The 16015-nt window shown below is 37.5% G+C and overlaps 1 protein-coding gene across 8 annotated transcripts in view; it reads right to left on the bottom strand.

The window, feature by feature from the left end:
- Positions 1–16015, bottom strand: part of NPAS2 (neuronal PAS domain protein 2) — a 244707-nt gene that overhangs the window by 28148 nt on the left and 200544 nt on the right. For 7 of the 8 annotated variants that reach the window (XM_072614681.1, XM_072614678.1, XM_072614675.1 and 4 more), the window contains 5 exons: positions 11108–11226; positions 9729–9811; positions 8793–8899; positions 6965–7112; positions 1545–1644 (listed from right to left, as the gene is read on the bottom strand). In XM_072614681.1, coding sequence (XP_072470782.1) covers positions 1545–1644; positions 6965–7112; positions 8793–8899; positions 9729–9811; positions 11108–11226 — 557 coding nt within the window. The remainder of the gene's footprint in view (positions 1–1544; positions 1645–6964; positions 7113–8792; positions 8900–9728; positions 9812–11107; positions 11227–16015) is intronic. The other variant, XM_072614680.1, reaches the window with a different exon arrangement.

The following is a 16015-nucleotide window of genomic DNA, read 5'->3' as shown; positions in this document are numbered from 1 at the left end:
TTCAAAAAATTTCAGTTTTAACACTTATTTGGTTATTGTGTTTTCTCTTTAATTCACTTTCTTGTAGTCAGTATGTATATTGTTTCCCTGTCTCTGCTTACTTCACTTTGCATCAGTTCATATAAGTCTTTCCACATTCCTTTGCATTCCCCAAGACTGTTGTTTCTTATGACACAGTGGTATTCCATTACATTTATGAACCGCTATTTGGTTAGTCATTCTCCAACTGGTGGCATCTACTTTATATCTAGGTCTTTGTTACCACAAAAAATGCTGCGACAAACACTGGTGTATATGTTGCCGTTCTTTCTGTCAAAGACCTAACTGGAGCATATACTAGAGTATAGAGGACTCTCTAGGTCAAAGGGGATGGGCATTTTAATCACCTGATTTACATCATTCCAAATTGCTTTCCAAAATGACTGCCATCAATTTACAGTTCCACTAACAGTGCATTATTGTAGTATGGTCCTAATTTAATGGAGGAATGACATTAGTAAAGACAGATAAGCAGGAGAGGGCAACCAGAGAACAGGTGATGCCAAATAGTCCAGTTGTGTTGGAAAATAGAGTATATGAAAGTAGTATTCTAAAGAGAAAGCTGTAAAAAGTGTTCAGGATTCAGATGGTGCAGAGCCTTAAATGTCAGGTCAAGGAGTTTACGCTGGGTTTCACTGGCAAGGGAGAACCACTGGAAATTTTTAATCTGTGGCTCAAATAATTTTCCCTTTATTGATAGCAACATATATTGCAACCCTCTGACAACATAATATAGAATAAGTTTAAAACAGACATTACCCCAACACCAAAGTTATCATGGAAAAGTGACTGCTGCCTCCAACCCGGAGGTTTTTAATACAGGACAGTGACAAACTGAAAATGGTTACTACAATTACTGTGTTTCATTTGTCTATATTTTAAATAAAGTCAAAAAAAAAAAAAGGACTTTCATTGCTGCAGTAAGAGGATAGAGTGATTAATGGCTGTAAGGTGCCTTTACATACAGAAAATATTGAGTTCAACATCCTCATTTTGAAGGTGAGGAAACTGAGCCCCAGAGATAACTCAGCCAAGGTCACAAGGTCATGTGCAATAAATAGAAGAATGAAGATTCCACGTCCTCTGCGAATCTCTTTGTTTTATTACATCATGCCACGCAGCTAGGGGGTGTAGTACACAGAGCTCCAGGCCCGGAGGCAGGAAAACTTTTCATGAGTTCATATCTGACTTCAGACCCTTCCGAGCTGTGTGACCCTGGGCAAGTCACTTCACCCTGTTTGCCTCAGCTCCTCATCTGTAAAATGATCCGGAGAAGGAAAAGCCAAACCACTCCAGCATCTTAGTCAAGAAAACCCCAAATGGGATCATGAAGAGTCAGACATGACTAAAACGGCTAAACACAAACAAAAGCAGCAGTTACTATAGTCTATAGCCTTGTCATTGTCAAACTGCCACAGAATCCTCCAACTCCCATGCAGCTTATCTAAATATATCTAGAAAGCATGTTCAATCAGTCAACAAGTATTTATTTATGAAAAACATACCAAGAGGTATGGTACCTTTAATGTTGAAGAGTCGACAACCTCAGATGCTGAATCTTCCAGAGCTAGTTCTTGCCTCCTTTCCACTCGAACATCTGCATAACTAATGAGAGTTGGGGGGTGGGGAAGGGGAACAAAATTTCACAGTTATAGGGGTAGTGGGAGGTAGCACAAAATAATGGCTAGAGATATGGTCTTGAAGTTAAGAAGTCTCAAGCCTGTCTACAACATACAACAGCTTTGTCACCAGGGACAAGAAATTTAATCTACTGATCTCCCAGGTAACTATCTGAAACTAAAAGTTAAGTGCCAGGAGAGGGAACATTTCCACAATCCAGTGAAATCACCAATCTGGACCAAAAGGGAAAAAAAAAAGAACTAGCAGCGATGGAGCAAATGTTTTTGCAAAAAATCTACAGAGGGAGATAAAGAGTTGCCACATATTAACTATTCCCAGAGTAATCAATAAAAATCAACTCAATTAATGTTATTTGTCTGAAGGACTACATATTATTCTACCTCCTAAATTCTATTATAAGTATTTTAACAGAGTGTTTTCCAAAGATAAATTTAACATATTCTCTTCCTAGGATAACTTTCCCCCCTTCCATTTACTAATAAAATCATCAGAGAATTTTAGCGTGCATGTGCACACGTGTGTACACACACACACACACACACACACCACAGCACATTAGAGAAGCCTCTAAACCTAACTTTGCTTTAAGAAAAAAGGTTTTAATAATGCTTTTTTCTTTTTTATTCAAACCAATCATTTCTCAATATAGTATACAAGCCTGTCTTTTTAAAAAAATATATTTATTTTTAATTTATGGAATAAAACAAGCAATTCCATAACACAGAACAATAAAAAAAGTTGATTACACATGAAGCCACAAATCTATTATGTACAACATACTATTCCCTTTATTTTTGGGGGCAGGGAGGGGCAAAGCCAGAGTTAAGTGACTTCCCACGTCACACAGCTAGACTATTCCCATTAAACATATAATACAGTTATCAAGTAAATTTCTTTTTTTCTCCTTTTTTCCTTCTTCCTTCCATCCTGTCTGGAACCCCTTTCTTCTACTAACTTAAGAAAATAAAATAAAGATGATTTCTAGTTTATGAAGGCTCAGAGCTGTAAACCACTGAGCTTCACATATCTATTCCAGTGTGGATTATGGAACAGTTTTCTGCTGAATTATTTATTTAAATGTAGCTTCACAAGATATATGTGCATGTGTATGTGTAGATGTCTGTGTATGTGGGTGTGCATTTTGTAATTAAATTCCTTAGAGAAGTCTATCTTTAAATAATATTAGAATTATCAAGGTAGAGCTACAGTTTTTTTCTCTGCCTATTATCCTGTTTGCCAAATAAACCGCTATTCACCAGAAAGAGTAATTCATTCATTTTCACTCTCTTAATGGTTGACATAGATCGATTCAGCTGTGACAGAAGGTAACGATTTAGCAGAGGGCTGAAATGAATAGATCGAATGAGCTGTAGGCTTTTTACCTACTGTGCTTAGACACTTCTTAAGTTAGGCCACAGAGGCGCCATTTTCCATGCTGATTTATACAACACCTTCTGTTTATCCTTGATAAAATTTTCACTCTAAAATCATGAAGGAAGAAAGGATGGAAGGAGAAAGGACAGGATATATGAGCACCCCATCACTGACAAGGACCAAGCACTATCAGTCTTTTATAAAATTTGACATTTCTTTTATAGTCTTATTCCATTTACTAAAGAATAGGAACTTGCCCAAAGTCTCACAACAATCAGTGACAAAGTTAATTGTAAGCTTTCCCTAATCCTTCTTCCTTTTTACTCTCCTCAGTCAAGTGCTCTTTTCTCGATTTAAAAAACCAATTTATGTTCTTAAAGGATTTCTGTAGGCTGCATGAAAAAAAATGAATGGTACTTTCCCTATAACTGTGTTCCAATGTACGACACTTTTAAATAACTCTGAATGCATGAGACTACCTCTAAATTCCAGGAAGAAAAGAATGCTGACAACCCAGGCCTAAGGACTACTGGAATGGGAGCCTCTTCTGTGGAAGCTTTCAAGGACCATATCACTCAGCATGACTCTCAAAGCATAATAATGTAGTTCAGTTTTCTTCTCTAAATGTGGACTAGTGTGGGCAGTGGCTAGATAGCAAGAAGAGAAAATATACACATACACACCATAGATCTGTGAAGCAATAATTTACTACATAATACCCTATAATGGCCCAAAAGCCTAAACACAGCTTTGAAAGAGTTCTACTGAAAAAATCAGGGAGAAACAAGAGATAGAGAGGATCAAGGGAAATAAAATGGATAATTTCGATGACATCAAATTAAAAAGTTTTTGCATATACAAAACCTATGCAGCCAAAAACAGAAGGAAGGCAGGAAATGAGGGGAAATTTTTTACAGCAAATTTCTCTAATAAATGCCTCATTTTTCACATACACAGGGAAAGGAGTCAAATTTATAAAGACATGAGTCATTCCCCAATTGACAAATGGTCAAGGAACATGAACAAGTAGTTTTCAGAAGAAGAAATCAAAGCTATCTACCATCATATGGAACAATGCCCTAAATCACTATTGATAAAGAAATGCAAATTACAACAACTCACGCCAATCAGACTGGCTAACATGACAGAAAAGGAAAATGGCAAATACTGGAGGTAATGTGGAAAAATTGGGAAGCTAATGCACTGTTGGTAGATTTATGAACTGATGTGACCATTTTGGAAAACAATTTGGAACTGTGCTCAAAGGGTTATAAACTGGCATACCCTTTGACCCAGCAATACCACTATTAAGTCTGTACCACAAAGAGATCAAAGAAAAGGTAAAGGGACTTATGTATAAAAACACTTATAACAGCTCTTTTTGTGATGGCAAAGAACTGGAAATCGAGGGGATGTACATCAGTTGTTCAGCCATTCCACAATTAGTGGTATATGATTGGGATGGAATGCTATTTTTCCATAAGAAATAATGAGCAAAATTGTTTCAGAAAAACCTGGGAAGGTTTATATGAACTCATGCAAAGTGAAATGAGCAGAACCAGGAGAAATAGCACACAGTAACAGGAATATTATAACAATCAACTGTGAATAACTTAGCTATTCTGATCAATACAGTGATCCAAGACAATTACAAAGGATTTAGGATAAAAAATGCCATGCACTTCCAGAGAGAGAGAGAGAGAGAGAGAGAGAACTGATGAATTCTGAGTATAGACAGAAGCATAATTTTATTTATTTAGCAACATGGCTAATATATTTTGTGTGATTTCACATATATAATTGACATCACATTTCTTGCCTTCTCAATCAGTGGTGGAGAGGTAGAAGGGAAGGAGAGAGAATTTGGCATCCAAATTTGGAAAAACAGATGGAATGTTAAAAAGAAATAAGCAATAATTTCTTTAAAAAAATCAGGGAGGAGTTCAGTCATTTGAAGCAAAGGACTTAATGTATAAGGGGAAGGTAGCTTTGGAAATTATTATATTATATGAATCACTCAGCCCAGAATTATATGGGAATCTTGTAAACCAAACCATATTTGCTCATGAATGCCCTCTATAATATCTCAATGAGTTGCCATTTAGCCTTTGCGGAAAGATTCCCAATGGAAAGTCATGTCAACAAGTATCAATTGTCTACTATTTTTTGTTAGTCACTATGCTAACTGCCAAAGGCAATTTTGTCCAGAACTAAATATATGGAAATTTTTCTTTACTTATATAAATCTGTGATCTCATTGATTTTGGAGTTTCCTTCAATAATAATGACCAGAGGTGCTAGAGACCCTCCTTGCTTCCTCCTGACATTGTGAGGCTATCAGAAGAACACTCTGGTTATACATCTACCATCCCTCTCTTTTACCACGTGACCATCCCATCTTTTCTTTATTTTACAGAATTCTGTGATGGCATTTTTTATTTCTCTTCTTCAGAGTTCCTTCTTGGTTTTGTGTTGCAACTTGCTCACAGACACCATGCTCCTTTCCATTGAGCTGGGTGTGATGCGCAGTTTTAGTTCTTTAGGGGGAGTTGTGTTCGAGTCTTGCTTCTGGATAACAGTACTGACAAAATATTTACGTTGAAAAGATGGGTCTTTGCCGTTGTGGGAAGATTGGGGTCAGTAAAAGTACTTTAGGATTTCCTGAAAGCAACGGAGCCGGATCTCCTCTTCCTTTTCAACTCTGGGCTTGGTTGCAATTGTCCATTCATCCTAGATATTCTCTCTCTGCCCCCAGCCCCAACAAACACACACACACACACACACACACACACACTCTCTCTCACACACACACACATATACACACATACACGTGCACGTACACTCACTCACTCATACTTATAGACATAGAGGAAAGCAATAGACATTCTTCATCCATTTGGTCTTTCCTGTATGGATGGGTGATTATATACCTCTGGGTGAGGGACGGGGCAAGGGGAAGAAGAGTGAAGTGTCTCATGTCTTGACAATCAACAAAATGTCATCTTATCTTTACATCTGTTACTCTGCAACTGTTATGCACTGCTCCTAGTTTTGGGACCAAATAGATAAACTCTTCATCCCTCTTCCACATGAGAATCCTTTAGATGTTTATAGCTTTTAAGTCTTCTGTAAGTCTTCTTTTTTGATAGGCTAGCCCCTCATCCCAGTTCTCTCGTCCAATCCTTTCTGGTACGTTTCCCAGTCAGTTCTGGCAGGGTTGTCTTCTTTGAGGAATGCTTCAGCTTTGTGCATTTTTCCTGAAACATGGTACCTTGAACTCAACACAACTCAGGATGCAACCTGACCAAGGCAGAATTTAATTCCTCCTTCTAAATACTATGCTTCTCTTAATGTACTCTAGGACAGCATTAGCTATTTTTATTTAGACTATTACGTCACAATGAGCTTCCAGTCTATTAAAACTCCTGTATCTTTTTTTCTGAAGAAGCTGTGGTCTAGTCATTGTATTCTTCTATTTGTAAAGTTAATGTTTATATGTATGTGTGTGTGTGTGTGTGTGTGTGTGTGTGTGTGTGTGTGTATACATGGGCTCATGGAAACGCTGTTTTGGGCCACTTAGGCTTATTTAATTAACCTGATAACTATCAAAGCTCCATTTTTCTCTGGGAATTCTTTCTTAACCCCTCTAAATTATAGTACTTTTGTTAATTATTTCTATTAATCCTGTACATAATGTGCATGGTATATATTTGTTTGCACAGCATATTAGGCTATAAGCTGCTTGAGGGAAGAAACAGTCTTCTGCCTCCTTTTGTATCCCCAGCACACAGTGCCTGGCACACAGGCATTTAATAAAAATTGACTGATTGATTGATTGATTGTGACAGAGACAGCCAGAAACACACTGATTGATCAGCTGTAACCCAAGGGAGAAAGGCATTTACTGTACCTGACTACAGTGTGTGTGCAGACAATGAACTCTGGCTTGGAATTCCACTGATGGTAGGTGATGTAATAATGAGTCTGGAGCCATATCCACTGCTGTCCTTTGGTCAGAAACCGATAACAACAAGACTTTCCTTTGCCGAACTGCATCACTGTTAGTAGAAAATGTACACTGCATATAACAAATTTTAAAAAATGTGAAAATGATCACTTTTAAATTTTATTATAAAAATATAATTAATGATTTTTAAAATGATAATATCAAATATGGCTTATGCCTCTAATCTCCTTCCCTTAAGTTTTTAGGTGGAGAGCAGTATAATCACAAACTTAAGAAGTAGAAATAATATAATTGGAATTTTTCTACAGCTTAAAAAACTTAAGAAGCTCCCCAACTACAGGCAGATACAGCAACATTTTAAAAACAGCCCCAGATTTTCTGGAACATAATCTCACAATCTCTATAAAGTTATCTTTGAAGACATTGGGGGACTGGTAAAGGATTCTATGCAGCTCTGGAAGAACTGGACCCAAAAATAGAACTGACAGCTATCAACCTTTGGACTAATTTTGTGGCTGTCAGTCAGCAGTTTATACTTAGTCAAAGCAGCTCTAAAATAAAGGTTGAAGTTGAATTCTTCTCCCCTCCTCCCAGCCCTGCATTACAGCTTTGATCTGTCCATCCTGTCATCCCATTTGCTAATGAGAATTCTCAGGGGTATCTATGGATAAACTCTGAATGGAAAAGCTGACAATTTACTGGATTGGGAAGGGAAGAATGTTTAATCCTGGGGCCAGGTAACAAATATTTGACACTTCTTACATGAGGAGATAAGGATAAATCACGACTAGAAATTTAAAACCACTTAAATCCTAGGCAATCTTTTGAAAAATGTGATATTTGTTTAGACGAGAAGCATAAAATACTGAAAAGTAGGTCAAAGAGGGCAAGAATGCCTAATCTATGCTTCTATGGAGGCTCCCCCATCCCACCAAAAATAACAATGGAAACTCAGTTCAACAAACAAACAAAACCACCCCTACAATCCCTTAGAAATCAAAAAGAAGTCTTCAAGGAGTAGGGGATTATGAGGTCAGCAAAGTTAAAGGCACCTAAATGGTTTATAGCTTTAAGATGAGCATAATCCTCTAATAGCTAATCTAGATGGATACCTAAGGGGATTCCCTCAACAAGCATGAGATTTGAGAGGTTATAGTAGTTTTGATAAATAAGTAGTGCACATAGACAAACAAGTTGATTATTATATTCCTTTATTTAGCATTAGTCTTTAGACTGTTACTTTTTCGAAGCCCATAAACAATGGGTAAAATAGCCAGTGCATTGAAAAAACATTTATTAACTTAACAGAAAAGAGCCATGAAATTGACATTCAAAAGTAGTGAATGACGTGAATCAGTCTGGCTCTAAAACATACACTATGTGATCCTCTTCTCCCCCACCTCTCCCACTGTCCACCCCTGCAAATGTTACCTTCTTGATTAATCACATTTGTGTTCTCTAGGCACAGTCAAGATGGGACTTGGAGTATGGTAGGTGGCAGGAAGAAACCACTTCAGAGTTGGAAATTCAACATGAATTATTCCTATATAGAGTTGAGAATTGCTTTGATGCTACAGTCAACTGACTTCTCCAAATATAACTATCTTTCTAAGGACTACTCTAAAGAAAGCACAATCCCTCAATACTCTAAATTAAACCAGTAGGTGAACTGACTTGAAAAGACATAGAATTCTAAATTTTCTGCTGGAGGAGCACATGCAGCCCACACCTGCCAAAGAAAATTGTCCCAAGTTTAAATAGACATACTTACAGTGTTCATGGCATCGGGCTAGGAGTTCTAGATCATCTATGTGATAATAATCATAGCCAGAAGTACCCAGCACTTCAAAAGGCAAATATCCTATGATTGGTGGAGCTCTGAAGAAAGGTGATAAGAAAACAAACACATATAGTCTACTTCAGGAACTGATTTCGACTGGGCCCTTTATTTAACTCAAGGTATTCAGGATATTTGATGTTCAAGGCAGGCTAGAGCATTATAGTTCTTTAAGGGCAAAAAGAAATGAAAATTTCTGCAGCTTTACAAAAGTCTGAAACAAAGTGAGGCCACATTTCCCAAAGATCCATGGGAATAAATGAGTAAAACTTTCCTTGGGTATATTCTGGACAAAATAATAAAAGTATAATCTCTAGATAAAATTTTAAAAAGTTAGAGAGTGGATCAGTCAGCAACCAAGATCTCAGAACAAACAAGAAAAAACAACAAATTAATCCAACCACAAAACAAAATGAAGAGAGGAAAAAAGTCTAGTATTTTGTACCAAATTACTTAAATTAATTAATGAAATATAAATTAATGATAAAAATCAAGACGGGACTTAAAAAGCATCTGGAAGAAATGCGATCAGATGTCAACTGCTGCCCCTTAACTTTTACAGAGACCCAAAAAGGAAGGACCACTAGATTTAAAAATCCCTCACCTCTGCAAAGATGCTTCACTAGGCAAACACTTCATTTCCCTCTGGGTCTGCCTGACCCTGAATACAACAAAGGCATCCAAGTGCCAGGGAATGAAGTCAAAGTGAAACTTAGCATCATACTTGGGTGGGAATGTTTGTTCCTACAGCCAGGATTTCATTCTCCTTCAAACGATCCTACCCTACTTTCCTCTCCCAGGGAGAGAATAGTTCATACAAACAGTATTGAAAAGGGATCCAATCAAAATATATTTTGATTTTTCACAAACCTGTGATCCAGAAATAAAAATTTCCATTCCAGGCTATGTCTTGAAGTGAATTCCTCTAAAGGTTCTTCAACTATGCACATTTCCTGTAGCAGGAGGAGAAATGTTCATTACTGAAGTATGCCAGATGCTCAATCCTGCTTTGTCAGCTTCTGCTTCAGAAGGATACAGAGCAGGTGATAGAAATAAAGAAATTAGAAACTTCTTATGGCTCCAAGTTGGGCTGCAACAAAATATATCATCTGCACCTAATTTCAGGATGCCTTGACACTAAACTTATTTCACAGAATGAGGAAAAATATTCAGGAGTCCATTGTCATGTACCCTTTAGTCTGCCCTCCCCCCATGTTAATTTCAGGCAACATTAACATTCATAAGACAAAATAACTCTGTAAGAACCAAAGATTTCCATTTTTCCAACCTGATATATACTTGATTCTCATTCCTGCTCTTAAAGATATTAATATTAAATTTTGACTTGGGATCAGAAATACCTGAGTTCAAATCCAGCCTCAGACACTTATTAGCTTGTGTGACCTTGGGCAAGTAATTTAAACCCCTGCCAACCTCAGTTTTCTCTTCTGTAAAATGAAGATAGTATGACAGCATCTACCTCCTGGAGTGGTTGGGAGGAAAATGTGAGATAATACTTGCACAGTGCTTGGCAAACCATAAAATACTAGGTCAATGCTATTAATATAGGTGTGGTTGGGGGTAAGGCCCACAAGACCAATGAAAACACATTTTTATACTTTGGCCTTTAGTCAACTGCTGTCTTAAAATATTATTTGGCTATGAACGGGAACTGGGTGACAGTAAAGGTGAATATTTGACAAAATCCTAAGTGATAAGTGAAAGGGAAACTTGGAAACAAAAATTTGACATAGATGGATTACGGACTTAGCTTTTTCCTAAGTATTCTCCCCCTATCTATCATTCCTTCTTCTCTCCTCCCTGCCATCCCACTCCCCAAAACTAAAATATTTTCCCTAGGAGAATGGATGTCAAATGGAAGAAGCAAGATAAGATATATTTTTTTTAAAAATGGGAAATCATTAGGTTAGTCAGTCAGTAAACAAGCATACGCTGAGTACCTAATATATTCCAGGCATTGTGCTAAGTATTAGGGGATACAAAGAAAGGCAAATAAAAGCAGTTGTCAGGAGATAGGCCATATGCTACCTTTTGATCTGGCTGTGGAGTTCTACAGTGACTTTGTAACCCAGATATCTCTCTAAATTATCTATCCTTTGTTTGGATTATCTAGAGTTTGACTGATGTGGGGAACAACGGGACAGGATACAGCCCTGATGTGGGAAGTTCAAGAACATACAATGTTTCTGAGCATCTCCCATGACTAATGTCTCATACAAGGTACTTGCCTTTAGAAACTGAGGTGTGGCCAGACGAACAGTTGCGATGAAGCATATCTGCTTTCCTAGTGGTGAGCGATAAGCCCTTGTCACTGTATTGTCAAAGCCGTTACAAGAGGGGCTAGGCACTGGAGAGAGAAAAAAAAAAGCAAGCTAAAAGTTTAGCACACCTGCCTTGCCTGAATGGTCACATTGGTCACATAAAACGTCAAAACGGTGGAAGCATGCATATGGAGTTAAAACTCCCACCATCATGTCTTAGGGGGAGGCATCTCAGCTTTTTTTTTTTTTTTTAATATGAGAAATGATAGTAATCTCATGACCAAAGTTCAACTGGCATTTATTTACAAATTAAGCACCTACTATATCATTATGCTCATCCTTCGTTGCCAAAGAAGACCATGCCCTCGGAGAAATGATGACGTGACTTGCACTTGACTTTGTTTTGAGTGAGGGAGGGCTGTGCAGGTCACTAGCCTCACTTCTCCTCCAGAGTCATCTGAATCCAGTGACCAGATATTCATCAGGATGACTGGAGATGACTCAGGATACACTGGTCTAAAGGGGCCAAGGTCTATTCAGGAACTCACTTAGGTGAGGCAATGCCTTATTATTTTTTTCTATGCCTCATTAAAGGGACAATCCCCTGGCTACTTCTTAAAGAGGCCTATTCACTAAGCATTACTACATGTCAGAGATACAAACAGAAAAGTAATGTACGTGCTGCCCTCAAAAACCTTCTGTTCTTATATAATAGCATGGCTATACTCTGCTGTCTTCTTTATAAGCCCACACAGAGAATAGTATATTATTTTGTTTCATGCGCTACCATGGCCAAAAATTTTTACTACCAAGTAACCAGACTAATTTTGATGAGCCTGCCTGCACTTATCTAGGTTGGTCCTTGGAAAACAGACTCAGACTATTACTGGGGCCATACTCTTTCTGCATGATATAATCTACCAAAGTTTATACTTTAGAGAAAATACCCTCAGGGTCACTTCTATATTAAAAGAAACCATTAGAATTGGGCTTAATTTTTTTTTCAACTGTAGTCAATACTGTCCTACAGAATATATTTCTGAATTTACAAATTTTAAGCATGGTTGTGATGGCAGTGTGGTATAGTGGATACAGAGCTGGCCTCAAGTCCTAACTCTGATACATGTTTTCTGTGTGACCCAGGGTAAGTCACATACTTAGCTGCTAAGTGTTCTAGATAACTTTTTAAGATTCTAAATTGCAAAGTAGGTAGTGACTTAGATTTGTAGAGAGGGGTTTCCTATTCTGGGGCAATTCCTATGTCAATGAAAACACAGATCTAGCTGCTATGTAGTCCTCTCCTAAACATATTTATTTTTGTCCTCTATTTCCATCCTTAAATTTATGATCCTATGCAATAATGACAAAGATGTACTGTGTATTATATAAGAGAGAAGCACATTTTTGAGATTGTCTCAGAGCCCCTCTTTGTATTTTAAGCTTTCCAGGAATTTTTATTTTATGCATTTGTTGTTGCTGTTAGTTCATGTTTTCTAAATGGCTTTGTAATATGGGCTTCTGTTCACTAACATGAGTAAAGCCAATTTATTACAGATGCTTTCAGGATTCATTCAAACCGGCACCAATAAATGTTTCAAAACAAGAATAACAAAATGTGTGAGAGATAAAAAATAAGTGGCCTGTAGAGAATTCACATCTGTCATTAATCAGTTTAGATCGTTGTAGATCCTTTTATAGACTGAGCCAAAAAGCCTATGGGTGGGGGTGGGGGCACACTAGGAAACATACTGCAGATGTGAACATCTGCATTTTTTGTATAATATTTAAAAAAAATTCCCAGATGTGAAATATTCTCCTCCTAGAGACAGGATTAGCTAAACAATGGCATAGTAACTGAAACCTTGTATCTCGTCCCTTCACTTTTTGGGGGTACAAAGACTGAGTGTTAACCCAAAGATTTTAAGTAAAAGCTTTCTAAACCACCTGTCCACCAATTGGTATGCTGAGTTTACCTGCTCAGTCAGCAAGGGTTTTCTTCTATAATATGATGTGGGTGAGGAAAGGAGGAAAGAAAAAGGAAACAGGAAACACCTGCCCCTGCTAGTCATTTCCTCTTATTACAAATGCCACTTCATATGAGGATGTGAATTTGGGCAGTGGAAATAAAGCAGATGTAGGCATGGTTTTATTCTGGCCGTGCTATCCTTCTCCCAGCTCCATTCTTAGTAGTTCCTTCATCCAATGGGGATTTTAAAGTTCTAGGGTTTTTCAGGTGAAATTCCAAGCTCAGTTATGGAAGTTTAATGATCTATGCATAGCTATCGATCTGATAAAGTTACTTTATTAATGGGAATGACAAAACACAATTCCTTCAAATAAGATTCTGCCCATACAATTTAAACTTGATCAGGGATGATAGTAAATCAGCAGTGAAACTTAACGAATTACTTCAAACATTTTGCAAATTGCCTTTGAAATGTTTTTACTCACAGTAGGAGTCTCCTTATATATCCTACAGATAAACACAGGAATAATCTGCACACCAAGATTTAATCATATTTATCACTTAAAAAAACTTTTCTAGCATCCTTCATCCTAAATCACCTTAGGAGTATTAATTAGAGATTTAATTAATTGTCTAACTTGACATAAAGGGGAAAAAAATCTAGTTTTCTTTGATTTTGGGGAGAAAAAGATATCTAGCTTTCCCAAGCCTTTGATGGAATTAGCCAACAAGTGAAAAGGAGCTTGGTGTGATCAGACTTTTGACTACTTTCAAAGCCAGGTGAAGAATTCAGACAATTGTCTGGATAATTCACCAGCTGCCTTTGATTATTAGATGGCTGGTTAACATAAATTTATTTTTTCCTCCTCTAAATAAGATACAGAATTACTCTAATTCCTGCTTACTTCAAATGTGGGTCTTTTTCTGTCTGTCCATGACAATTGCTTAGACCAAAAAAAACCCCCTCCACTCCATGGTTAATCTTGTAATAATCCTTCATGGCCTTCAGAAGACAAAGTTTGTGACCAGGTCTATATTGGGGGCTTTCTAATTTTCATTTTTATTACCAGAGGTTGTGAGTTTCTGGTACAGCCTTTGAACACAGAAGCTTTGATACCAGTACTATAGATGAAGGCAGGTACTCTGTTCCAACCTGAGGATCAAACCTTTGGAAGAATCTATAAAGCTCAATTTTTCCTGTTACACCTTCTATCACTGTTCCTTTCCCTGAATACGATCCGTTTTCTTTGGACCAGGAGGACACTTTCATTAAAGAAAGAAGCTTAACTAGCTCCATCACCAGCTGACTGAAGTAACCCAAAAGGTCAAGAAGGATCTTCTAAGAACAGAAAAGACCAGATTTATCATTTACATAAGTCAAATAAAGGAGAACCCCCAAATCAGCAATGATAGGAGGTTGGAGAGGTTAGGGGTAGAGGTCAGACAGGAGAGCTTTTAGGTAGTCTGGGGATTTGTTGTTAAAGGAATACAAGGTGGAACCTGAGGGTAAAAATGGGAATGGGATATTTTAAAACTGCTGCTTAACAGCTTGTGAAGAGAAATGGGGATTTTCTGGCTTCCTTCCATTTTTATTGTATCTTACATTAAGACTAAACAATTATGTATTCGGATCAGAGATGGCCTGTATGTGATGAATTGGATACAACAGCTGTAGGGTAACAGCTAATAGCCTATAAGGATAGAGACAAATAATTTTATCAGCACTTTCCTGAATGAACAAACACACACACATACATACACACACACACACACACACACACACACACACAAAAAGCAGGTGTACTTCTGTGAAAGACTTAGTTTAGATAAAATGACAAGAAACAATACATACTTTTTTTGTTGTTAAAGGAAGAATAAAAGTCCCAAATTCCCATTTGTGACAAATGTTCAAACAGTTCAGGCCACTGTTATGAAATTTTCACGGAAAAGTAATCTTCTGTGCATTCATGAGGAATCATCTCCCACTAATTAAGCACAATTTTCTGTCTTGTCTTTTCCCTCTTCACAATATGCTTACTTGAATGCATTACGAATAGCTAGGTTATTGGGCTTTTTAGAGGACATCAGCAAAATAACGTAGCCCATTTCTGGCCGACGGGGGCTGTCTGACATGCCAAGGTAATTTTTGTTCTCTCCTTTCCCACACTTGCTTAGCACAGAGACAGACAAGGGGATGATGGGTGAGAGGCCGAAAATTGTATAAGGGACTTAGATGGAGTCTGTTTGGGTTAATTATTTCTCATAAGGAATTTTAGGAACATTTAAAAAACCTACCACTCCCTACATTTTCTGAGTTTTTGCTATCACATGGCCAAATAGGTCAGTTTAGCTGGACTACAGATTGTGAGGGAGATTAATCTGGAATTCAGGATGGCAAGAATGGAGGCAGTTTATGAAGGGTTTTAAATGCCAAACAGAGAAGTATGTATTTTATCCTAGAAACAACAGGGATGCCACATATAGAATGGGTCCATTATCTAGGAAAAGAAAGCAGGAAGATACTTGGATGAGCAGTATAAATGTCCTTCTAATTTTAATTTGCTCAGTTTTCATAGCATCTTTTTATGTAGAGAGCTTAGGATATTTTAGGATTGTGTACAGCAAGATAGTAACTTTTGATCACAGTCTATTCTGGATGACGATATTAACTCTTCAAATAACAAATCTTGCAGACTATGCAGTTTAGAGAGAGAGGAAAAGAAACTTCTCCATAAAGTTAGAGGGCGCTCTTTGCTTCTCATTTCTAGGAACATTAATAAATGGGGTTGGAAACACCGATGAAGATAGTTCTACCGGCTGCCAGATTTAAATCTTCAACCGCAGAGTGGTCAGGCACAATGGCCAACTTGTTCTTTTACCTAAGACATCTCAATAAAATACAACTCAGT

This window comes from Notamacropus eugenii, chromosome 5 (genome assembly GCF_028372415.1).
Source record: "Notamacropus eugenii isolate mMacEug1 chromosome 5, mMacEug1.pri_v2, whole genome shotgun sequence".
Lineage (NCBI taxonomy): Eukaryota > Metazoa > Chordata > Mammalia > Diprotodontia > Macropodidae > Notamacropus > Notamacropus eugenii.
The sequence above is the reverse complement of the archived record's forward strand: the minus strand, read 5'-3'. Positions and strand labels throughout refer to the sequence as shown.